General features: G+C 42.0%; 2 protein-coding genes across 12 annotated transcripts in view; one reads left to right on the top strand and one right to left on the bottom strand.

Moving 5' to 3' along the window:
* Positions 1-9751, bottom strand: part of pik3ca (phosphatidylinositol-4,5-bisphosphate 3-kinase, catalytic subunit alpha) — a 13340-nt gene extending 3589 nt beyond the window's left edge. Inside the window, exons 1-20 of one of the 6 annotated variants that reach the window (XM_036978260.2) lie at positions 8761-9751; positions 7873-7990; positions 6499-6898; positions 6188-6397; positions 5719-5969; positions 5354-5599; positions 5065-5150; positions 4782-4887; positions 4094-4246; positions 3871-4005; positions 2765-2889; positions 2597-2678; positions 2297-2461; positions 2086-2189; positions 1804-1975; positions 1477-1583; positions 958-1079; positions 568-817; positions 353-470; positions 105-256 (exon numbers count right to left, since the gene is read on the bottom strand). In XM_036978260.2, the coding sequence (XP_036834155.1) occupies positions 105-256; positions 353-470; positions 568-817; positions 958-1079; positions 1477-1583; positions 1804-1975; positions 2086-2189; positions 2297-2461; positions 2597-2678; positions 2765-2889; positions 3871-4005; positions 4094-4246; positions 4782-4887; positions 5065-5150; positions 5354-5599; positions 5719-5969; positions 6188-6397; positions 6499-6850 (2936 nt within the window). In that variant the 5' untranslated portion in view covers positions 6851-6898; positions 7873-7990; positions 8761-9751. The remainder of the gene's footprint in view (positions 1-104; positions 257-352; positions 471-567; positions 818-957; positions 1080-1476; positions 1584-1803; positions 1976-2085; positions 2190-2296; positions 2462-2596; positions 2679-2764; positions 2890-3870; positions 4006-4093; positions 4247-4781; positions 4888-5064; positions 5151-5353; positions 5600-5718; positions 5970-6187; positions 6398-6498; positions 6899-7872; positions 7991-8760) is intronic. The other 5 variants (XM_036978262.2, XM_090235794.1, XM_090235793.1 and 2 more) reach the window with 5 other exon arrangements.
* LOC110524467 (zinc finger matrin-type protein 3) lies at positions 9701-25898 on the top strand. Of its 6 annotated transcripts, none has more exons than XM_036978273.2 (6): positions 9701-9983; positions 13581-14098; positions 16090-16230; positions 16538-16707; positions 18484-18584; positions 20454-25898. In XM_036978273.2, exons 2-6 carry the CDS (start codon positions 13592-13594, stop codon positions 20660-20662), a joined length of 1128 nt encoding a protein of 375 aa, XP_036834168.2. In that variant the 5' UTR covers positions 9701-9983; positions 13581-13591; the 3' UTR covers positions 20663-25898. The 6 variants fall into 6 exon arrangements, 5 of the variants coding, with proteins under 5 accessions (XP_036834168.2, XP_090091922.1, XP_090091923.1 ...); XM_090235796.1 differs by having other exon boundaries at positions 18484-18613; positions 20454-23547; XM_036978272.2 differs by having other exon boundaries at positions 9946-10143.

Below are 25898 nucleotides of genomic sequence, written 5' to 3'. Positions count from 1 at the left end.
TGTGTAGACACTAGCTGTCTGCCAACTCCACAACCTTTACATTCAACACTAGACAGACATCCACAGATGTGTCCTTTCACACAAGGGAAAAGGCAGATGGCTACCTCTCAAACTCTCTGGTCTTCGTGCACTCCTGGGTCCCTTTGCTGATTACAATCAAGAAGTCTTGAGTTAGGACAAACGGAACTCGCTCTCGCTTGTAGCCAAATTTCTTTTTCTTGTGATCCAGGAAATGGCCAAAATCTATGTGAAAAAGCTGCAAAACATCCCAGATTAGCATAGAAAAGATAACACATAGCATTTGCAAAAAATATGCATCATGACAATATCTTGTTGATAACTCAGGTCCTACCTGCCCATCATCCTTCACCATTATGTTACTGTTGTGTCTGTCACCGATGCCTAGGATGAAAGTCGCCACGCAATACCCAGCACAGGATCGCGTAAACAAGTCAACGGCAAGGTCATACCTATAGACAGAGTTACGTCAAATCTGAGCCGTGAAACACTATGATATACAATTTTCAAACCAGGAAAGTACCCACACAACATATACAGTTTACTCACATCTCTCCCTTGTTCTTGTCTTTGAGCCACTGGTGTAGTGTTGAGCTGTTGAACTGTAGCGCCCCCTTCAAGCCACCTTTACACTGGATCTGCATGATGGTGTGAGAGCTCCGCACCACCTCGATCAGCCCCACACAGTCACCTAAAGACATGCAGCCGTATGGCAACATCCTGAGGTCTAGACCCTGGTTCTGCCAAATGTTCTCCATGATTCTGATGATCTGAAGTGTTAGCATGTCCTGTCGCAGGTCTGAAACAAACAAGTCATATTCAGTGGTCCATGGCAGGATTTAAATACATTCCATCTGTCCAAACTAATCAAGTAGAACTTTACATTGTAAAGCTATTGTTTAGAACGCAGTTTGATTATAAAACTCGACTCAGACTCACCGTCTCCGTTTTTGAATATGATCTCATTATTCTGGAAGAGGAGCTCGGACATGATGTCAGGGTTTTCCCAGTTGAGCCACAGTGGTCTTTTGGCAGATGACATGATTCTGCACTCCTCAAGCCTGGGCATTTTACCATGAGGAAAACATGCCAACAATGGGAGTCATCACAAGGGGCAAGCTACATTAGTTTCATTGATCAATTGTATGAACAGTGTTAGAATACAAGTGGTCTGCACTGAGGGGCCCAGTGGCTGAGCACATTAGTTGACAATCGGTTACAATAACATTTCACATGTTCATGCATGAGCAGAACGTTATGATGGGGAAATAGAATACTTACATTCTCTCTACCTCCACTCTCTTAGGTCAAATGAATGTAAAATTACCACTAGGGACACTAAAGAGCAATTGCTGGCCTTTGCAGCCATTGAAACAGTGTCCCATCTACAGTTTCAATAGTGTCCATGTTCAGGCATTGGGTGAGTAAGGTATAGGAGTTCCAATGTGGTGTGCCCACCGTATGTTTCCCAGCTGGTGTGCAGGGTTGAGGGGGGAGGTGAAATTCTGCAGGGCGTCCATATAGTCTGGCCTCCTCATCTGCTCCACCAGAAACTTCATCTGCACCTGCAGGACCACACAGAGCAGGCTGTAATGAAGATAAAGCCTCCAATAGAAATGTGAAGCCTAGTTCTCTCTACATTAGGTAAACAAAGCCACTGATGTCAGTTTCGTAAGTCAAACAGAAACGTGGAACAGTAAGCTGAAACAGCAGAGATTCTCTAACAGATCATCATGTTGCACAATAAGCATGGGTGTATTGGAGAGAGAGGGAATGCTGGGTTACCTTCTGAGTCTCATCCTTCTTCTCCTGTTTGAGAATGTCGGTGAGGTTGATGAGTTTCTCCATGGCCTCCACTTGTCTGCTCAGGTGCTTCAGGTACATGCCACACGCCCGGCAGTAGGACTCCAGCAGCAGGCCGAACCGCTGACTCACCGTCTTATTGTGCATCTCAGACCTAGGGCACATAGTGGACAGTGAAAGTGGATGACTTAAAAGGCATTTGCAGTCAGTCAACTCTGTGAAAAGAATGGAATTTACTCTGCAAAGTAACTCTAAGTCACTCACTTTAAGTGCCAGAAAAAGAAGTGTCCTATCCTTTGGTTAGTCAAGGCCTTTTTCAGTAGAAATCGTACCAGTGGGTTATCAAGGTACTGCTCATATTTCAGAACCTGACAAGAGTGGAAATTATGACATTTTATATTTGACAACAGTCCAAACAATCAAAGAAATGTGAGAGGAAGTCACTTTCTGGACACCAAAGCAAAATAAATCCTACCTGGACCAACTGAATGAGGTACTGAGAGAGTTTATCATCGGTCAAGTACTTCTCAAGGCACCGAACAGCAAAGTCACGGATCATTGGGTCTGGATAGTTACAATCCAGCAGCTCCATGGCTTGCTCTGGTTTTATTGCTGGCCAATCCTTCAGAAGGCAATACATCTAAGAGCAAGAAAAACAACAGTCACGTCACCACTGCAGCAGTGCTGCAGCAGAAAATGATACAATTCCCACAAGAGTTTCAGAAAATGCTCTCTTGAAAAAAATGTCTCAGTAATTAAAAAACAAATAAGTCACCTGTGCTACTTCATCTCTGGAGTTCCACTTCACAGCCAGCAGGATCTTGGGCAGGATCTCAGGTATATTTACACAGTAGTGCCTGGTGAGTAAGAGAGACAGTAGACATGTTAGTTAAGGCCTCTAGAAGTTTAAGTATGATGGTGACTGAGCTAGTTATGACTGTACCTGTGCCTCCAGAGGAAGTCCTTCTCCTGCTCTGTGATCTCAGACAGGGGGTCTCGGTTGCACACCTGTCTCAGCTGCTCGTTATCACTGTCCGTTAAGGCGTGGTCTCGCGCCACTCTGTTACTCTGCAGGGGATCAGACGTCACATCAACAACCATATATGGAGTCATTATTTAGCAAGGAATCCTTAGACCGTCTTAATAAATGGTTTGTAATGATTTGAGTTACAACTGCGTATGTATGTATGTATGTATGTATATATATATATATGTATGTATATATGTATGTATATATGTATGTATATATGTATGTATATATGTATGTATATATATGTATGTATATATGTATGTATATATATATGTATGTATATATGTATGTATATATATATGTATGTATATATGTATATATGTATGTATGTATATATGTATATATGTATATATGTATGTATATATGTATATATGTATGTATGTATATATGTATATATGTATGTATGTATATATGTATATATGTGTGTATGTATATATGTATATATGTGTGTATGTATATATGTATATATGTGTGTATGTATATATGTATATATGTGTGTATGTATATATGTATATATGTGTGTATGTATATATGTGTGTGTATATATGTATATATGTGTGTGTATATATGTATGTGTGTGTATATATGTGTGTGTGTGTATATGTATGTGTGTGTGTATATGTATGTGTGTGTGTATATGTATGTGTGTGTGTATGTATGTGTGTGTGTATGTATGTGTGTGTGTATGTATGTGTGTGTGTATGTATGTGTGTGTGTATGTATGTGTGTGTGTATGTATGTGTGTGTGTATGTATGTGTGTGTGTATGTATGTGTGTGTGTGTATGTATGTATGTGTGTGTGTATGTATGTGTGTGTGTATGTATGTGTGTGTGTATGTGTGTGTGTGTGTATGTGCATACGTATGTGCACACACACACACACACACACACACACACACACACACACACACACACACACACACACACACACACACACACACACACACACATACATACATACATACATACATACATACATACATACATACATACATATCTCCATCCATGTATGCCAATACCTGGCCTGACTGGCAGTAGCTGAAACCTAGCTCCCTGGATATGGTCCAGTTAGCATGTCCCTCCACGGTGGTCATGTCTGGGAACTTGACAGGACTGCTGAAGTAGTCAAACTCCAGCTCTAGACAAGGAGTTTCCTGTGTGTGGAGGAGAGGCATTATACTGTAAACCCTGATGATAAGGACCACAGAAACACAGACTGGTCATGTTAACTAACATGTTTACCCTGTTGGGGTTGGAGCCTGTGACTCCGATGGGGTTGAGTAGGTCCTCCAGGCCGTGGGGTACAGGCCACAGGTTCAGAGCCATTTTACCAGAGACCAGGGTGTGAGTGTAGTCAAACAGGTTGACGTTCCCCCACGCCAGTGGACAGTGCTCCTGAGTAGAGGATCAGAGCCAAAGGGTGGCATTGGTTATTTACACAAATTGTGAATGGCCATCCTTCCACAGACAACAGTGAATACAGGCTTGAGGGAATTTTATATGGGGTACTTGTGTAACTAACACAAACATCCTAATTGCCGCTTGGGGATTAAAAGTCGTACTGAATTGAATTGAAAAGATTAGTAGGCAAGCAAACAGACTTTGTTTTAGTTCAGTTAATTGGCTTCAAGCTGTACAGTAGGTTGCTCACAAAGGACAGCCTTTAGAGGCATTTATCTCTAATTCATCATGGGCACGAAAACCCATCTCCCCGACCTTTAGGTGACATCACTCAGCCCAGGTGTCAGTTACAGTCTTCATACCTACGTTACACAGCCACGATCGCTCCATGCCACAAGTCGATAAGTAATTCAACATCCACAGAGGACACCTCAGGCCATTCAGGTAAGACCTTTGAACACTGTTCTAGCCAGTGGGTATCATTTATATCATTAAAGGTCTGGGGTGTCCGATTAAATTGAGTGCTTACCTCCTTCGCCCCTTTCCTGCCTTTCACAGAGCAGATGGAGAGACAGAGGCGGGCCGCCCGGGGGATGTCGGGAATGTACATGTCGTAGGTCAGCCACTCGTTCCACCTGGGAGACAAGCACAGCCACAATGAATCACCCTGAACCCATTACAAGTGTTAATATCACAGATCAATACACACCCTCCTCCCCCATTACCATGGGATAAATAGTCACAATATGGTGATGTCTCTTGATGAGCGAGACACTGTCTGTGACACCATGTGTGTTGTGTGTCTGTAATACCTGGGATTAGAGCATGGCACACGCTGCGTGTTCACGTTGTCACACATCTGCTCCCCTCCATGGTAGATGCCGGTTCGCACATAAATCTACATGGACAACAGGAAGAATAGACACCAAAACCCCCTGAAAACGACCAGCAGTAGCAGCATGACAGACATTCACGCCAAGGAGTCTTACAGAAAATGAATTACTGAAAAGTGGCTTTAAGAGGAGTTGAGGGCTAGCCAAGCACAGAAACAGAAAACCAATGTGAAAAAGTTGATCTAAAACAATAACCATTGTCAAGTACCTTATCTATATCCCGAATGTTCACATTCACGTATGTGGCACAGAGCACTCGTATCCGCAGGGTTCCGTTGATGGTCCACAGAGACTTGGTGGAGGACTCTCCGTTCATGTACGGGGTGGCGGTGGAGATGCGCCGGGCGTACGAGGGCATGGTGAAGTTGTCCATGGGTAACTGAGAATAAAGGCTATCCTTCGCCATCAGCATGAGGTTGGGCATCCTGCCAAGCATGATGCAACTCCTCACATACTGAAAGGGAAAAGGAATAGGATTAAGATACATGATTAAGCAATATAGACCTGAGTCAGACCTAATGTTAGGCTTCAATGTGTATGCATTGGTTACATGCACACTAGGGCCCAACAAACCTTATATTGACTCAGGGGGCATTTCTCCAGGAGGTACTCGTCACAGCCGCACACCTTGAGGATGTACTTGCCCTGGTACTCCTGCACACACATCTTGAGTTGTTCAGGGGACAACAGCATGCTCCTGGTCTTCTTCCTGATGGCCTCAGCTATCACCTGTTCTGGCACACAATCATGGTTGATCTTCAGGGTGTATTTCTGCTTGTCATTGTTGGGTGAGACAATCACCCAGATCACTACAATGATTTGACCTATAAAATAAGCCACAGAAAAGAGAATAAATCAGAATATTACTCCACACAGGCTGAGAACAGCTTTGAAATAGATTATCATGAAAAGGAATAAGGATAATTTTGTTTGTTGCTTATTAATGTGTTGACAAAGTAGAAAAGGTTGTTGTTTGACACCCACTAAATGTGCCTTAGGCATCTTGCAGCATCTTGACATTACATTGCTTGATTTGAATTACCTTTGTCCAGTTTGCCATGGATGTGCTTTGGAAGTTCTTGTGTCGATTCAACATTGGGAGGGTAGACATATAAAGCCCGACTATGGGGTCCATTGGCATCTCGGAGTTCTACTGAATCCTTACAGACGTTAAGAATATTCCTCCTGAAGTCCTGCACCTCAGGGTCCTTTACTAAGTCAAACTCGCAAACAGGCATACCAATTGCGAATCCTAAAACAAAAGAAACTCACTTACTGATACTGTATGTTTTGGAGGAAAATGTAAGCATGTCGTTACTCTCTAAAAAGAGGAGGGTAGTAATTAAGTCTTACCAATTTCTCTGTTCAGAATTTTCTCCTCTCGGTTACCAACCGGTTCGATGACCTTTAGAAAAGGCTGAAAGAGCCTGAGATCACATAGTCTCCTAGTTTCATCATAGAACTCCTCTCGCTCTGCCTCCTGCGTAACACTGACAAATATGTAAGAGGTCTCCTCCTGTAGTAGGTGATGCAGGGGGTACTTCCTGGCCTCCTTGAACACTTCATGTTTGATGGTGATGAGCGTAGCCTCACGGAGGCACTCGAGGGTCAGGATCATCCCGTTTGGCAACAAGCAGTCCACAAAGATCCGGGGGGGCATCAAATGGATGCCCCATAATTCACCAGAAGAAGGTCTAGGAGGCATTTCTGTAGTCCTCACACACAAAGTTCATAGAAAATAGTTCCTTATCTCCTGAAGTGGAAAAGAGTAACAGTGGATTAGAATTATATGGAAGAAAAACATCATACAGTAGACTATATACAGTCCCACCTCTTGCTGTCGTGTGACTGTAGTTCATTTTAATTTCTAATAATTTGGTGGGCGCTTATATTTGTCCTATTTCACACATGTACAAGTGTGTATTAATACACATGTGAATAGTAATTATTTATTTTTGCATATCCCACTCTCCTCAAGACACCCTGTCAGCTCAGGGATTTGAACTTGAGACCTTTAGCTTACTGGCCCAACACTCTAACCTCTAGTCTACCTGCCACCCTAAGACCCTCTTTCCCTCACCCCTACTAGACAGAATAGGAACTAGCCACAATTCACCAGTGGAAACTGACCCATCAAAACACTACACCTAATGACAAACTAGCCTATGTTATGATAACTGTGATGATAAATCATGTTTATTTCCATCGATGTCCATGATGATCTAGCCTACTCAGTCAGTCACATGACAGACAGAAGCATTTCTATCTCCGGGAGTCAAGTTATTTCTCCTCCACATACAGCGAGAGCCAATGACATTTGTGACCAAATACCAGAGTTTTCCCTTTCCCTGAGAGTGCAACAACATGTGCTATGCTATACAAGGCACTTAACTTTTTCTGCTATCACTGTCTAACATCATTAATGTCAGTGAACATGCAGCTAACAATAACAACTAGGAAAACAGCCACGGTCTGTTCAATATGAAAGGCATCCAGTCTTGTCATCAGGATGTAAGGCAAATGAGGAAGCTTCTTCAAACAGGATGTGGATAAAGGAAACACTAAACCTAGTTTATTTGAATACAGAAACATGTATGGCTGAGGATATAGACGGAAGATATAGAAACTCAGTACCACACGTTATCTACCTAATCTGGACTCGTTAACAAAAGGGGGAAAAATATGAATATTTGATTGAAAAATTGACAAATCAATGTTGCTTCCTACCTTAAAAGAGCTGGTCTTATCTTGTGTTAAAACCCTCACCCTTCATGTTTCAGATCATCTGATCTCCAGTGTTGTTTTCTGCTGATTGGTAGGTAACCTATCAGCACAGTGCCATTCTCTGAAGACAGAGAGGAAGCATGAGACTCGTTATCACAAAAAGCCCAACAGTTAACCAAATTCTGTGATACAACCTCTCAACAAATGTAGCTAGCTCGAGCAAGAAAACCATGTAGCAAGGAGTGGGTGTGTGTAGCCAAAGGGGAGATATATAACGCTTCAATCATTCATGTAGCAAATTTCACTAACGTCTACCCTGGTGTTAGGTCCATGATGAGACTGTTATACTTCTGTAGCAAATCAATTTATAGCGTACCGTTACTTAAAGCTGTGTAGCAATCTATAGTTGTGTAGCTTCCATCATTTCATTTTTGTTAGCTAGTTAGATACTGTGATTGGTATAGTCGTTAGAATCACGACTGTAATTACAGTATAACTATTAACCATATAGCTAGCAAGATCATATAGAAATAACGTTAGTTAAATTTTAAGTCCAGTGTCCATATTGTCTCCGATTGTAAAACGTCTATTATTTTTAGTCATAGATATAGCTAATATAAAAATGTAAAGAATTGACATAAGAAACACTCGTTAGGTAACGTTACAGCTGGCTTCTAGCTAACGTTAGTTGGCATTCACAAGAAAGACATTTGCTGACGTTCCAAATCATAATCTGTTTTGATATTAACTAGCCAACAACATTACGTTAGCTAACATTAGCTAGGCTCCTGTCGGTCTGGTTATGGTCAGCCATTTATCATTTAAATCTAAATATATCTAGCTATTTTACTAAGAATGTAGCTATTATTAGTTAAATGCGAGAACGCTTACCAAGACATGTCTACGATATGACCTCGTTGGCTAACAGCTCGCGCTAGCTAGCTTCCAACACCTTCTCATGCTTGGTTCCCGCGGGGTTCCAGCGGATGTGTCAGCGGGGATCCAAGGGTGTTCCAGCGGGTGTTCCGCGGCGCAAGCTGTGTACATTCGATCATGCAGCGCCAGACTTTAGGCTACCTACGACTTGACAGCAGATTTCGCTATAGCAACCATGATGAATTGTGTGTTTTATTTTTAAACAGTCTACAATTTTACCATAGCTATCAGTTGCAATGAAATTGCATGATCAAAAATAAGATACACAGGCATGAAGCCTACCAATCATGTTTTGTTCAAATGCATTAGCTTAAATTATATGACGGCCATTTGTTACCAGCTGCAACGATCATGCACTGGGGGATTTTGGTAGCAAATTGGTTTTAGAGGAGTAGCTGTCCCGCGAGTTTTGATGAGTTTGACGAGAGTAGGTTACAACCTCAAACCATAATATAGAAAATAGCTAATAAAATGATCTATGTTAGTTATTTAAAAATATATGTTTTATTGCATGAACATTTGGTTTCGATAGCATTTTGCAGCTTGTAAGTGTTCAACTGTATAGATATTATGAAGATGAGCCATTGCAATAAACCATGCGGTCAAGCTACCCGACTCTCGGAATTGAATGATCAAGATAGCCGCGACTGAATCTGTGCGCCTGCTACTCCATGAATGGCGAAATGGACACATCAAATAGGCTAGACTAGTCGAGTTGACAATCTTTGTAGATTATTGAAGACCAAGGCCCATACTACCGTTATACTGAGTATAAAGCATTGTCAGTAATGGCATTCCAATGACACCAAAACGTCATTCAAATATATCCTCCAGATCCAATGACTTTTGTGTGATATCAGATCGGTAAATGTAGTGTAGTGGCGCATACCAATTCGGACGCGGATAGCTTGACCGTGGATTTCCGAGAGTCGCATAGCTTGAATGCAGTACATGGACTGTACCAACAAGAGAAGAATACACTCACAAACATGTTTTTCAAAGACCCACCTTTTCCTAAATGTTTTACATACGTTGTTACTATTGTCTGGGGGTTTGATTATGATAGGCTTTAGTCTACTAAAATGTAGCCATTTATTTTTTCGCAAAGTGTATATCCCCCACACCTCTCTGCTCGTGACACTGACAACTCACCCCTCCTCTTCTCTGGTGAAAGCAAGGTAGGCTGCTGGATTCTCAGCTGGTTCGAAGTTGGCCAGTATGCAATGATGGCGTTACATGTCAACAATAGAGATGCTTATTATCAGAGTGCCGATTATTACAGAAATTCGCAGCCTTTGAACTATGGGGATACCAGCTATTATTTTTCCCGATTACCAGGTAAGAAAAGGGTCTCATTCATTGCTGTCAGCGACCGTGACACTGCGAATTGATGGATGCATATTTGCAGCCTCAGCTACAGTGCAACAACCAGTGCTGATTGAAGGGGGTTTATCCAACCGGCATCTTGGTATTATAGATTGTAGTAGGCTATACAGATATACATACATTTAGTTGAGGTAGAGCCTACTCGTTGATTTGAAGAGATTCGACCAAGAACAGCCATGTTGAAATGACATCTGAAACTAGAGGTATATTAGGTTTCTGATCAATTCAACTCCAAAGATATGCGAACCTAAGTTAGTTGATTTGTTATATCCACAGCACCCTCTGTGCTTCTTCCAGTGAAGGTGTGATGCGGTGGACATGTGTTTCATGTAAAAATCAACTAAAGTGATAATGGTCAGATCAGTGGGTGTACATTATGGTCTGCTTGTTTAGAGGGATGAGCATGGCCTTTATTGACTGTCTCTGTTCCCAAATCTTGAAATGGAATTCTGTCAACTCTTGTCATAGCACAAGCTCATTGACACAACATGCTGTGTGTACATTATTCTCATGATGATGATGATGATTAGATTTAGTTTATTAATCAAATGCACATGGTCACAGATGTAATTGCAGGGTACAGTGGGATTCTTAAGCTCCGAGCTCCAACAGTGCAGGTCATAAATGAAACAATAATATAATAATGTATACATATTTACAACTGTAACAATGATAAATGTCCATTGGGGGTTAGGGCAGGGTGAATGTCTGTTTGGGAAGTGGGGAGTGATGAAAGCGGGGAGAACAGGCCCTGGCTCGGGTGGCTGAGGTCCTTGATGATCTTCTTGGCCTTCCTGTGACACTTGGTGTTGTAGGTGTCCTGGAGGGCAGGCAGTGTGCACCCAATGGTGCGTTTGGCTGAGCGTACAATTCTCTGTAGAGCCTTGCAGTCAACGGCGGTGGAGTTGCCATACCAGGCTGTGATGCAGCCTGACCGTATGCTCTCGATGGTGCTCCTGTAGAACACTGTGTGGGCCCTCTGGGACAGACCAAATTTCTTCAGCCTCCTGAAGTTGAAGAGTCACTTTTGTGCCTTCTTTACCACAGTGTCTGTGTGGTTTGACCATTTCAGCTCCTCTGAGATGTGTACACCGAGAAAATTGACGCGGATGACCGCCCTGTTGATGAGGATAGGGGTGTGCCCAGCCGGGTTCCTCCTGAAGTCCACAATCAGCTATTTTGTTTTGCTTATATTGGTGGAGAGGTTGTTTACCTGGCACCACACCGTCAGAGGCCCTACCTCCTCTCTGTAGGCCGTCTCATCATTGTTGGTAATCAGGCCTACTACTGTCATGTCGTCAGCGAACTTGATGATGGAGTTGATGATGCTGATAATAATTATGATGAATAACAGCTTGGGTTTGGACTTGAGTTAACCTTGTTATCCAGCAATGTTGTCTTAAGTAATTAAACCAGTTATAGATTGCATACTCTGTCTGTTGTAATGAGATACAATGGCATTGTCCACTGAAATAGGTTGACAGATCTGAGTCTGGTAGGTTTACATCCTTGGTGATGTTATAAATGTTTGATAAGCAGCCTCATTGTGTGCTTTACCCTGATTTGCTGTAGCTTTATTGGTAAAAATATATATTGATAGATTGATAATTTAGCGTTATTTATTGATACACCCTCATTTTTGCCTGTTACCAGAGTCCCCAATTGCATTCAGCCCATATGCCTCTCTATTTATGTGTATGAATACTTGGGAACAGATTCCCTAAATTAAATCACTTTGAGCTCATTTCCTGGTGATCTTACAGTCTTTTATGTCCAAGAACAAGTATGTACAGTATATATATATTTTCCCAGAAAGCTTGGCAGGCAAAATAAAATAAATTTGGCCTGTGGGCCTCCTATTGGGGAACTCTGCGTATAGTCTAATTATCAACCATCCCTCTCTTGAACTGGCAATAATGAGTCCTTTCAGATGGCTAGCTGTCAATAGCCTAACTGCTTTGTTGCCATTTCTAACTAGGCTAACTAATGGGTAAATATTTAAGCCTCAATTCATCTGTTTTATCTGCATGACTGAGTGTTAGTAAAATACCATAAATCTCAGGGTTTTTCAACAGATTTCAATGCTAAAACCAAGTCTCCATCGTGTGTCCCTGCAAGGCATTGAACATAAGAATTCAACAGGAAGTCTTTATGAGTTCCCTTCAAGCTTTCTCCCTTCAAAGACTAGTCATGCACATCATTCCAGTGCATGAGGCATATACTCTTCGCTCCATAATTGATGTGGCAGAGGAACACAGTGTAAAAGGCATGAAATAACTATACGTTTGTGAAGGGCTATTCAACCTTTGAAGGTTTTTGGTTCTTTCTTTCTTCTGCACACATACCAAATGAAAGAATTAGAACCCTCCACTTTAAGACCCAAGAAGACCTTTCCTTAAAATACTTTTCTCCAACTGAGAGACCCAAGCCCATCCCCCTTGATACATGGCCAATGACTACTCATTAATATCCCCAGGACTTACATTTTATGTGAAATCCCAGGGTTAAGCCTCAGGAGGAGTGTTATGTACCCAAGATGAGAAAAGAGGACTTTGACTCTGACCTTGGGCTATGACAATGTAGGTTCCTGGGACTATTTTTGGGATTAGGCTATATTCTCCAGTGAACATGTGATTCAGGTTTGTCTCCTCATTACTCCGCAAGGGGAAATAATAGCAGTTATACAGCATACTGCGTTTTAAGGCTAAGCAGATTAGTGGGTTTTTTCTTCTTCATTGCAATACCCAGAAAAAATATTTAGAAAGTGAGCAATTTTCTTGAATTCTTATATTCACACTCATATTGAAGTATTATTCGGTGTTAAGGCTACATTATGACATTTATCAGAATAACATTGATGTACACGTTGAAGACCTACAATTGCCGGCGCATCCTTTGGTTTGTTGTTATCGGAAAGTTCCATTTTAAGCATGCCATTCACTTGGTGTCACTGCATGGCTGCTGGAATCCAAAACATCCTACACTGTTATTTTAGGTCTATGAATCACTGTTGTTGGGTCTCCAATCGGAGTTGATACAGTGGAAACATCAGACATGAGCGCAGCTGCTGACCCAACCCCCACCCTTATATGCAGAAAAAATTTGGCCACACATGAGTGCCTGAAATGTACCCGGTCAAGTAGGCAATGGTCTGTTTGAATCAGCGGCATATCAAGAAATGCTTGAGGAACTTATTGTCGCAAGGAGCAGAGCTGTGAAACGCACTATTGTTTTATTTGTTAGTGTCTGTTTCCCCAGGGAGAAATGAACACAGTTGATTACTATAGTTATTGCATCCTCCAAATGTTATATAACCATTACATGCCTATCCTAAATTTTAAAGTATATGATTGATTCTAATGCTTTGCAATCATTGCATTGGCCCTCAGGACCAGAGTCTATGCTGAAGCCTTCACTGAGCCTATTTGGCCAGCAGCAGCCACTGTTCCAGCCAATGCCTCCTACACATACCCTTGGACCCCCTCCACAGACCCTCGGACCCCCTCCACAGACCCTCGGACCCCCTCCACAGACCCTCGGACCCCCTCCACAGACCCTCGGACCCCCTCCACAGACCCTCGGGCCCCCTCCACAGACCCTTGGACCCCCTCCACAGACCCTCGGACCCCTTCCACCAGTAGTAATGACCCCGGATCCCCACCGTTTCCCCCTCTCCAGTCCTCTGTCTGCCAAACCTCCCACTCACCTCCAGCTGGTGCAGGGGCCCCCCTGCCCTGTCCCACCTCCCACTGCCCAGGCGACCCTCAACAGCAGGCCCCAGGAGAAAGATGCTCAGATCGGGGCCACAGACCAGGACGCTACCTTGGAGGAGCTGTGTAAGCCTCTGTACTGCAAACTGTGCAACGTCACCCTCAACTCTGCTCAGCAGGCACAGGCCCACTACCAGGTGAGCTGGTGTACTGGACATGTAGCTTGTACCGTAATCTCATCCACCAGCAGGCTGTCTCTGTCTATATGCGGTAGTTTACTTGTAGGCCTACCCCAACACATACAGTTAAAGTCAGAAGTTTACATACACTTAGGTTGGATTCATTAAAACTAGTTTTTCAACCACTCCACAAATTTCTTATTAACAAACAATCGTTTTGGCAAGTCGGTTAGGACATCTACTTTGTGCATGACACAAGTAATTTTTCCAACAATTGTTTACAGACATATTATTTCACTTATAATTCACTATACCACAATTCCAGTGGGTCAGAAGTATACATACACTAAATTGACTGTGACTTTAATTAAACAGCTTGGAAAATTACCATAAATTATGTTATGGCTTTAGAAGCTTCTGATCATCATTTGAGTCAATTGGAGGTGTACCTGTGGATGTATTTCAAGGCTTACCTTCAAACTCAGTGCCTCTTTGCTTGACATCATGGGAAAGTCAAAAGAAATCAGCCAAGACCCCAGAAAAAAATTGTAGACCTCCACAAGTCTGGTTCATCCTTGGGAGCAATTTCCAAAAGCCTGAAGGTACCATGTTCATCTGTACAAACAATAGTACGCAAGTATAAACACCAGTGGACCATGCAGCCGTCATACCGCTCAGGAAGGAGACGTGTTCTGTCTCCTAGAGATGAATGTACTTCGGTGAGCAAAGTGCAAATCAATCCCAGAACAACAGCAAAGGACCTTGTGAAGATGCTGGAGGAAATAGGTGCAAAAGTCTATATCCACAGTAAAAACTAGTCCAAAATCAATATAACCTGAAAGGTCACTCAGCAAGGAAGAAGCCACTGCTACAAAACCACCAAAAAAAGCCAGACTTCAGTTTGCAACTGCACATGGGGACAAAGATCGTACTTGTTGGAGAAATGTCCTCTGGTCTGATGAAACAAAAATATAACTGTTTTGCCATAATGACCATCATTATGTTTGGAGGAAAAAGGGTGATGCTTGCAAGCCGAAGAACACCATCCCAACTGTGAAGCACGGGGGTGTCAGAATCATGTTGTGGGGGTGCTTTGCTGCAGGAGGGACTGGTGCACTTCACATAATGGATGGCGTCATGAGGAAGGAAAATTATGTGGATATATTGAAGCAACATCTCAAGACGTCCGTCAGGAAGTTAAAGCTTGGTTGCAAATGGATCTTTCAAATGGACAATGACCCCAAGCATACTTCCAAAGTTGTGGCAAAATGGCTTAAGGACAACAAAGTCAAGGTATTGGAGTGGCCATCACAAAGCCCTGACCTCAATTCCATAGAAAATGTGTAGGCAGATCTGAAAAAGTTTGTGCAAGCAAGGAGGCCTACAAACCTGACTCAGTTACACAAGCTCTGTCAGGAGGAATGGGCCAGAATTCACCCAACTTATTATGGGAAGCTGTTGGAAGGCTACCCCAAAAATGTTTGACCCAAGTTAACAAATAAAGGCAATGCTACTAAATACTAATTGAGTGTATGTAAACTTCTGACCCACTGGGAATGTGATGAAAGAAACAAAAGCTGAAATAAATCATTCTCTCTACTATTATTCTGACATTTCACATTCTTAAAATAAAGTGGTAAACCTAACTGACCTAAGACAGGGAATTTTTACAAGGATTAAATGTCAGGAATTGTGAAAAACAGTTTAAATGTATTTGGCTAAGGTGTATGTAAACTTCCGACTTCAACTGTATGTTTTGATGGCAGCAAATGCTTCTCATCATGCATCAACTACATTGTGTCTAACGTGAAATGTCAATGTTTGTTTATTTGGCATATCAGCCAAAACTTATATCCCCTCATGAATGTAAGTGGAAAATGTAATCCCTAACAGTTGTGCTCACTGATGATGGTGATGATGCTCATAATTCGCAATATGACGCTATGGTGATGACAGTGCAATGAGTGGACTGAGCTGTGGGATTGAATCATCCGTTGTCTCTTTTCCAGGGAAAAAACCACAGTAAGAAGCTGAGAAATTTCTATGCAGGCAGCCAGCAGCCACCTGCCATCAGGATTCCGGAGGTAATAGAGCCACTTTCCCAGCAGCTCCTCATGACTCCACCAACTGACAGTGCAACTCCCAAACAGGTAAAGCTTGGCGTTGGCACACAATGAATGTGTTATTGTTCAGGAAACTATAATACTGTATGAACAAGTCCAAGTTCTGTGAATTTTCAGCACATTCACGGTTTGGATCTCTGTTGTTGATCTGGAGAACTGCAATCAAATAGAATCGGCTCATAAGAAACAACATGATGGTTTGTAGAAAACTGTCAGCACTGTATGTTTTAACTCTTTTGATACTGTATGTAGCTTTGAACTGGCAGGATTATCATTTAGGCTGGTGAAAAGAAGAGCCCTTTTTTAAAAACTCACTCTTTCTTTCTTTGTTCAGCCGGTGTCATTCATGGGTGCCAGCAGGGTGATCTTAGCCACGGAGAACGACTACTGCAAGCTGTGTGATGCCTCGTTCAGCTCCCCTGCCGTGGCTCAGGCGCACTACCAGGGCAAGAACCATGCCAAGAGACTGCGGCTGGCTGAGGCCCAGCAAAGCAGTAGCATCCTGTGAGTCTGTGGTGTCAATACTGGTTCCCCACCCAACAGCAGGAAGACAAACAACAGATGCAACATGCGCATGGCTAATAAAACCATACTTAAACATAGAAATCCTGCCCCTTCAGCCCTGTTATATGAAATTTAATCAAGATACAGTTGAAGTCGGAAGTTTACGTACACCTTAGCCAACTACATTTAAACTCAGTTTTTCACAATTCCTGACGTTTAATCCTTGTAAAAATTCCCTGTCTTAAGTCATTTAGGATCACCACTTTAATTTCAGAATGTGAAATGTCAGAATAATAGTAGAGAGAATATTTTGGGTGAATGTTGGCCCATTCCTCCTGACAGAGCTGGTGTAACTGAGTCAGGTTTGTAGGCCTCCTTGCTCGCACACGCTTTTTCAGATCTGCCTACACATTTTCTATGAGATTGAGGTCAGGGCTTTGTGATGGCCACTCCAATACCTTGACTTTGTTGTCCTTAAACCATTTTGCCACAACTTTGGAAGTATGCTTGGGGTCATTGTCCATTTGAAAGATCCATTTGCAACCAAGCTTTAACTTCCTGACGGACGTCTTGAGATGTTGCTTCAATATATCCACATCATTTTCCTTCCTCATGACGCCATCCATTATGTGAAGTGCACCAGTCCCTCCTGCAGCAAAGCACCCCCACAACATGATTCTGACACCCCCGTGCTTCACAGTTGGGATGGTGTTCTTCGGCTTGCAAGCATCACCCTTTTCCTCCAAACATAACAATGGTCATTATGGCCTAACAGTTCTATTTTTGCTTCATCAGACAAGAGGACATTTCTCCAAAAAGTACGATCTTTGTCCCTATGTGCAGTTGCAAACCGAAGTCTGGCTTTTTTATGTCGGTTTTGGAGCAGTGGCTTCTTCCTTGCTGAGCGGCCTTTCAGCTTATGTCGATATAGGACTTGTTTTATTGTGGATATAGATACTTTTGTACCTGTTTCCTCCAGCATCTTCACAAGGTCCTTTGCTGTTGTTCTGGAATTGATTTGCATTGAAGCACATTCATCTCTAGGAGACAGAACGCATCTCCTTCCTGAGCAGTATGAAGACTGCGTGGTCCCATGGTGTTTATACTTGCGTGCTATTGTTTGTACAGATGAACGTGGTACCTTCAGGCGTTTGGAAGTTGCTCCCAAGGATGAACCAGACCTGTGAAGGTCTACAAATTTTTTTCTGAGGTCTTAGCTGATTTCTTTTGATTTTCCCATGATGTCAAGCAAAGAGACACTGAGTTTGAAGGTAGGCTTTGACATACATCCATAGGTACACCTCCAATTGGCTCAAATTATGTCAATTAGCCTATCAGAAGCTTCTAAACCCATGACATAATTTTCGGGAATTTTCCAAGCTGTTTAAAGGCACAGTCAACTTAGTGTATGCACACTGCTGACCCACTGGAATTGTGATACAGTGAAATAATCTGTCTGTAAACAATTTTTTGAAAAATTACTTGTGTCATGCACAAAGTAGATGTCCTAACTGACTTGCCAAAACTATACTTTGTTAACAAGACATTTGTGGAGTGGTTGAAAAACAAGTTTTAATGGCTCCAACCTAAGTGTATGTAAACTTCTGACTTCAACTGTATGTTTTAATGTTTCCGTTTAAAGAGAAAATGCCATAGCATGTGATAGATGCATTCCATTATTCTGTCCATCATAGTAACTATTATTGTTAGGTTGGCCGTTTGATTTATAAACTAAATATGGGAGACTTTGCTCTCAGTGATCCATCAATTTTTCAGAGAGTCGACTGAGTGTGTCCAGAGGCGTCCGAGGAAAGAGGGGAGCGAGTACAGGTTTATCAAGAACCGTAGGACCCCACAGGTGCCTATTGCCGTGCCAGGTACAGCACACTGAAACAAAGACATACCGGTAATAAAGTTTGACCAAACAGCAAATTACTTTACAGGGGAAAACTTGTTGTAAATCTACAATTTTGTTGTAAAGATCAGATGTAAGTAAAGTAAGTAAGGCTTGACCGAGCCAGAACGGCTCATAAAGATCAGATGATTCAGGGATATTCCTAGTCTTGAGAATGTATACTTTACTGTATGTTTGTAGAGCAGAGGTGGTTGCCCATTTCCTAATTATTGATTCCAATGAAGCTTTTGACAGCTGGTGGAGGCTATTGTTTTCTTCTCCATGGTCGTAGCAGCAGTGAACAGCCGCCTCTCATCACCACCTTTTGAAGGGGAAATGCTCTGTAAGAAAGTTAAGGGGTTGGCTGAGGCTGGTCAGTCATTGTGAACTCACTAAGCACAAGCCCGGCACCAGGGCTTTGGATATGTAAACCGATACAGCAACCCACGTCAGCTCTGCTGCCCCACAGACGTCACACAGCCTGCTCAGGTGGCGAGAGTCCATTAGACAGACCCCTCACTGTCTATTGTCCAGCCCAGTATCCTCTTCCGATCCCCCACTCCACATACCTTCCACCATGGCCTGCTCCCTCTGGATGAATCATAGGACACAACTGCACCCCCTCTCCTCCCTTCCCTTGCCTCCCTCAGGGCTCAGAGACATTGCTGATTTAAATGTCCTTTATGGACAATTCCAGAAATAGAGTTGTTTAAAACTCTCTCAGAGAGAAAATGTAGTTTGTCTATCGGAGTTACTCTGCAAAGGCCTGTGACGGTTCCCTCCAGACATACACGCAGATACAGCAGAGCATTTATTCTCTATCCAACATACATCCCTTCTCCTAAGAGAGCACCACAGTGGAGGTGTCATAATACCCCAAAAACCTAGTGGTCAAACAGGGAATAAGTTCAATTTTTTTTCTTCCACCATTCATTTTTCCAATTGGGGATTTTAGAAACACTTCAAATAAGGAATGTGTTTTCTGTAGGCTTAACCTGGCATGATGTTTTGATAACCATGTAAATCTCTCTCGGACAAGGTGACTTTTATCAGTATATTTGGCTGTTTACTCTCAGATTCGAAATGGCTAATTAGCATCAAATTAGACATGCAAAACTACAAATCCCTGCAAGCTCCTGCACGTCATCTCCAGCTGAATACTTTGCTAACAGGTATTGTGTCAATTTAAAACTTGCACAAGACAGTTCACAGAATTGTCCATTAAAGGAATGTAGCCTATTTATTCATTACTACATTTAATTAACATTTCGATAGTTAATCCAGAGATTCTTACCTTTGCCTCGATTCGGCATTCTCGTCCACATCATCATGGCATTTGTAGTTCTTTATGATAGCCATCTTAGCAGCTAATTATAATTTCATTTTGGGGGGGGGTAAATACAGGCAAATATTGATAAAAGTCACCTTGTCCTAGAGAGATTTACACGGTTATCAAAATGTCACGCCAGGGTAAGCCTACACAAAACACAGCCCTTATTATAAGTGTGTCTAAAATGAGAAAAATGAATGGTGGAAAACGATTGGAACCATTTCCTTGTTTGACCGCTAGATTTTCTGGGTATTATGACTCATACTGTGGTACTCTGAGGGACACATTTGTATTTCTTCTTGTAACATTCATATGACCATGGCAGTGGAAAGCGTCTCCTATTTATGCACAGCCAGCCTTCCATCCCCTGTAGCACCTGGCATCCTTCTGACACTCCAATCTTCTGGAATTGTGTTCACTGGTGAGCAGCAGCTCACTCACTCTCCATCATTTTAATGAGGAGCTCACTCCTTTAATGAGCTCACTCCTCTGATGGTGTGTATGTCTTGGTGTGTGTCCCAGGCCCCTACTACAACCCCCGGCCCAGGCAGAGGATCCCCAGGGACCTGGCCATGTGTGTGACGCCCAGTGGCCAGTTCTACTGCTCCATGTGCAATTCTGGGGCCAGCGAGGAGGCCGACTTCCGCCTTCACCTGGAGAGCAAACAGCACAAGAGCAAGGTGTCGGAGCAGCGCTACCGCAGCGAAATGGAGAATCTGGGCTACACTTAGGAGGGCAGTGCCGCAGCACAGGGGAGGAGAGGGGATGGAGGGTGAGGGAGGGGGAGACAACGACTATCTTCATCATGCACTGTACGCTAGAGGCTCTCTTCCACTCTTTTCCTTAATGTGTATAAGTTATTGATCTTCTGTTCCTGTTTTAGTTTGTTAATGTAGTGTACATATTTGAATGACATTTCTAGAAATCTTTTAAGGTGTGCACAGAATGTCCACCTGCTGGTACACTTGTGGATGTTTCACTCTTGCTTGATTCTGTTTGCCTGTACTGACCCAAGCCTGTGTGTGATTACCATGCATTTTGCATCTCAGATGAAACCAGGGATTTGTCCATATTTCACGCTGATTTTGACCCATAGTAGGCCTACATGAAGAACCCACCATGCTGTGGGGTATATTGGTGAAGATTTTATCTCACAATCGGTTTTCTTTCCCCCGGTTTAAACTTGGTTTAAACTTGTTATGACTAGGGCCAGGGACAATACCAGTATTGCGATACTTGTTAATAGCTTGGCAAGGAAACAAAAAATGAAGTGGGTTAAACTTCTTTAGGAAAACAACCCTAATGTTGGAAACAAACATCATTATGTTGTCAACCAGAGTCACATTTATTTATTTCCAAGCTATAGCACATAATATTTTATTTACGGCAGGTTTTTAAATGACCAAAGAGTTTGGTCTGCTTTGTGTTTTCATGTTTGCCACTGAAAAAATATCGCTATACTGGTATTGTCATAGCCCTAGTTATTACCTGAGTTTCAGTAGCTGGACATCTCTACACTACAGTATATGGACATCCCTTCAAATTAGTGGATTCTGCTATTTCAGCCACACCCATTGCTGACAGGTGTATAAAATCAAGCACACTGCAATCTCCATAGAAAAACATTGACAGTAGAATGCCCTTACTGAAGAACTCAGTGACTTCATAGGATGCCACCTTTCCAACAAGTCAGTTCGTCAAGTTTCTGCCCTGCTTGAGCTGCCCCGGTCATCTGCAAGTGCTGTTATTGTGAAGTGGAAACGTCTAGGAGCCACAAAAACTCAACCGTGAAGTGGTAGGTCACACAAGCTCACAGAACGGCACTGGAAAGTGCTGAGGCGCGTAGTGCGTAAAATCGTCTGTCCTTGGTTGCAACACACTATGAAGTTTCAAACTGCAATGCGAGAACAATAACTGTTTATCGAGAGCTTCATGAAATTGGTTTCCATGGCCGATCACCTGCACACAAGCCTAAGATCATCATGCGCAATGCCAAGCGTCGGCTGGAGTGGCGTAAAGCTCGCCTCCATTGGACTTTGGAGCAGTGAAAACACTTTCTCTGGAGTGATTAATCACGCTTCACCATCTGGGACGGACAAATCTGGGTTTGGCAGATGCCAATGCATAGTGCCAACTGTGAAGTTTGGTGGGAGGAGGAAATATGGTCTGGAGCTGTTTATCATGGTTCGGGCTAGTCCCCTTAGTTCTAGGGATGGGAAATCTTAACGCTACAGCATAGTATGATGTTAGAGACAATTCTGTGCTTCCAACTTTGTGGCAATAGTTTGGGGAAGGCCCTTTTCTGTTTCAGCATGACAATGTCCCTGTGCACAAAGCAAGGTCCATACAGAAATGGTTTGTCGAGATCAATGTGGAAGAACTTGACTGGCCTCTACAGAGCCCTGACCTCAATTCCATTGAACACCTTTGGGATGAATTGGAACACCGACTGCGAGCCAGGCCTAATCGTCCAACATATTGATGCCCATGATTTTGGAATGAGATGTTCGACGAGCAGGTGTCCACATACTTTTGGTCATGTAGTGCATTTGTAGTAGAGGAAAGAAAAGTTATATTCCAGACTTCTACCAGACCAGGAGGCAGTTTCCCAAAAACATCTTGTTGTCTATAGTTTATAGAGAACTACAGGGATGTGACTACAGTAGGATCCTATGGTTCAAACGATGAACTTGGCCTTAAGATGCTTTTGGGAAACCGGGTCCAGGTAAATGCACTGTGATTGCGGTGACAATTATTTCCCCCAGCAGGCTTTGCACAAACAAACAATGTATCTTTTTTATTTATTTACAAAATATGACTGACTGTTCTCTTTCCTTATGCATGTTTACATGGGTTTGGTACGATTCCAAGCATCCTGAACATCCCAGTAAACTTTTGTCCTGGTCCCTTATTATTCTTGGATGCTGTAAAAGCCAGCTGCTGTAAGCTCCTGACTTCCCTATGGGAGGTCTGCTCTCCGAAAGCAGAGTACCTCAGGAGAATACAGAGCAGGACTATTTTTAATTGGGTGGCTTAGGGTTATTTCCACAAGGCCTCTATTCTGTCTCATTTAGAGCAAAGGGAGTTTAGGATTTTATACAAGCCCAATTTGTTCAGATGAGAACCACAACCAAAGCTTGAGTTAATATTCCTATATATCTGCCCCTTAAAGGGGCAATCAGCAGTTGCTACATCAATCTTTGGACTTACAAATAATTATATGTACCCATTGATTCTTGAAGAATATAACTTAGCTTCATGAGCTTAATTTAGCTTTCGTACTCCATCACAATCCAACATATAAACTTGTTTTACTCCAATGTTTGTAAACAATGTAAATGTTAACAAACACTTTTTAAGCCTCAAAACATTGTTGAAACTATAATTTACATCCATGAATTTAAGAGAGATTAATTTTTTTTAGCACCATTCCTCAGTGTTTTTACCGAAACAGTGGCCGGGAAAACACTTTGTTATTGTTTCAACTGCTGATTGGCACATTAACAAATAAATCGAGGCATTCATCGTTGGGTTACACTGGGCCTCTGATGATTTGCTTTTCTGTATCATAAATGCCCTTGTAAACTATTTTAATATAGCCTTTTTTGTTGCTCTTGACCATAGTTTCTTTGTTTCTTTGTTTTAATTTAAGAAGTGTATTTTTATCATTATTATTATTATATATATTTTTTAAATGGTTTATATGATTTATATTGTTTTCTATTTATGAGTCTGTTTTTACAGACAATTAGCTGTATAAAAAAATATACTGTTATCTAATGTAGTTGAGCTTCATGTGCAACATCACTTTATTTGTACACAAATTATTATGTTATAATATTTCGCTGTAAAAATTATGTTTGAAATTTACATTTGTGCATGATATTATTAGAATATAAATATATTTAATTATTCAGAATATCCTACTAGTGGGAGTGTAGGAACTAGGCCAATTTTCCAGAGAAAGAGACGGGACCATTATATTGGACACAAAGTACTGAATGGGAATGAGTTACATTAGTATTGCACTTGTTGTTATAGAGGAGATGGTGGAGTTTTATACTGATTTGCTTTGATTAATGTTATTTGTTGAAGTTCTATTGATGCGTCTCGATCTGATTCATACCAAATGTTTACAGAGAGTGGTCTAAAGGGAAGTCGATCACATTTAATGTTGGATCCATCCAGGGCCAGGTCTAGGGGCCCTAAGCGTGATTTGGTTGGGGGCCCCCCTATCTCATGCCAACAAATTTTAGTGGCCCCCCTCTTGAGGGTGGAGAAAAAAAGTGTTAAAGTTCATTTCCTGCTATTCTACATATTTTGCCATGGGGTGTAGAGATAATGTTGCAGAGTTAAAGCAAGTTTACTGCAATTCTACTCATTTTGCCATGGGGTGGAGAGAATGTTTTGCTGTTTTAAAGCTAATTTCCTGCAATTCTACATATTTTGCCATGACTTGTGCCATGTTAATAAATCTGAGTGATAATGACTAACAAAATCAATGGGGGCCCCTTGGAGTTCAGGGCCCCTGGGCACGTGCCCTGCATCCCAGTCGGTATTAGGCCATGATAGCTGGCTAGACTAACTACCAATCTAAAAACTGTCAGCTAACATGTCTAATTGAGTGACTGACATAACAAGAGAAAAACGTCTGATGCACAATCAAATTTCTAAATTGCACCTGATTCTACTATTCTTACTCTTCAAATCAAATTTCACATGCGTCGTAAACAACAGTGAAATGCTTACTTACGGGTCCTTTTCCAACAATGCAGAGTAATCTTCCAGTCATCTTAAATCCACTTTTTTCAAATGCTGCTTTAATACATATTCAGTGCCTCTGAACATTACTTTTGTGATGGACTGCAGCCAGGGCTGTGTTTTTCTTGGGAGTTCAAACCAATGTAATTAAATGGGCTGCATTGATCATGTTACACATGAAGTGATCTACTTCATCTGGTTCATCGCTCAATTTAACCACCCAGAGCAAGGAAGCCTTTTCTATTTGGAACTAGCACAGCAGCTGAATTAACCACTTTCATAATGATACCTTTGAAGTCATAATATTATGCTAGTTTACAATGATGTAACATACCACTTAAAATGGGAGTGTGTATCTCCCAAAACTTCAAGGAAGTTCCTCAGAGTGTATATTGTGGGTCTGAGTGCAATTCATTAGTCTAATGTGAGTAGTCATATCTCATTCAATGCCCTATTTCTGTTATAGTAAGTGGAGTTGTGTTTGACTGCTGCTACACATCCATCCATGCTAGACTGTGTTGGCTATGCTAGTAGCTGTAGCTGTGCAGGCTCTGCTCTGTCCTCTGTGGCGTGAGTCAGGAGCCATTCCTTGCTGGGTGTAGTGTAGTGCTGCAGCAGCACATCTGTTTGCCGCTCTATCAGGAAGTGGTGACCCGGCATGGGAACTTACCCCAGGGAGATCCACACAGGCACAACAAACACACTCCAAATGGAGCTCTGTGTATTCAGGCCATTATGGATATCCTCCTCTCCTCAGCTACGTATGGCTGGCTCTGAGTTTGGCTCTTTATCTGCTGCTCAGAAATATCACCTCTCTAAGATAGATGGTTTTATAAATGTCAGAGATAGTAAACTATATCTAGGGATAAGGGAATAAAATAAGTGTTAGCTGCAGTGCCTTTCTAATGCCACACAATTTCATATCATGGCTGCCTTGGGCGCAAACATGATTCTTCAGAACAATCGACTTAATTTCCATTGGAGGAAGAAATATCGCTGCTGGTGCAATATGGACAATATGTGATCCTAAGGCACCAATTCATTTGGATTGACTTCCCTTTAGAGAAAATAATTGTATAACATATTGAATGTATGTATATTTGAAGAATAACAGAATGAAAACAGTTGTTTTAGAAACTATTGGAACACTTATTTTAGTCACTGTACAATATTGGCTAACTATTTAATAAAAAATGTTATACTTGT

Source organism: Oncorhynchus mykiss, chromosome 5 (genome assembly GCF_057628025.1).
Source record: "Oncorhynchus mykiss isolate SJ-2025 chromosome 5, ASM5762802v1, whole genome shotgun sequence".
NCBI classification, from domain to species: domain Eukaryota; kingdom Metazoa; phylum Chordata; class Actinopteri; order Salmoniformes; family Salmonidae; genus Oncorhynchus; species Oncorhynchus mykiss.
Note: the sequence above shows the minus strand (reverse complement) of the source record. Positions and strands in the feature narration are given on the sequence as shown.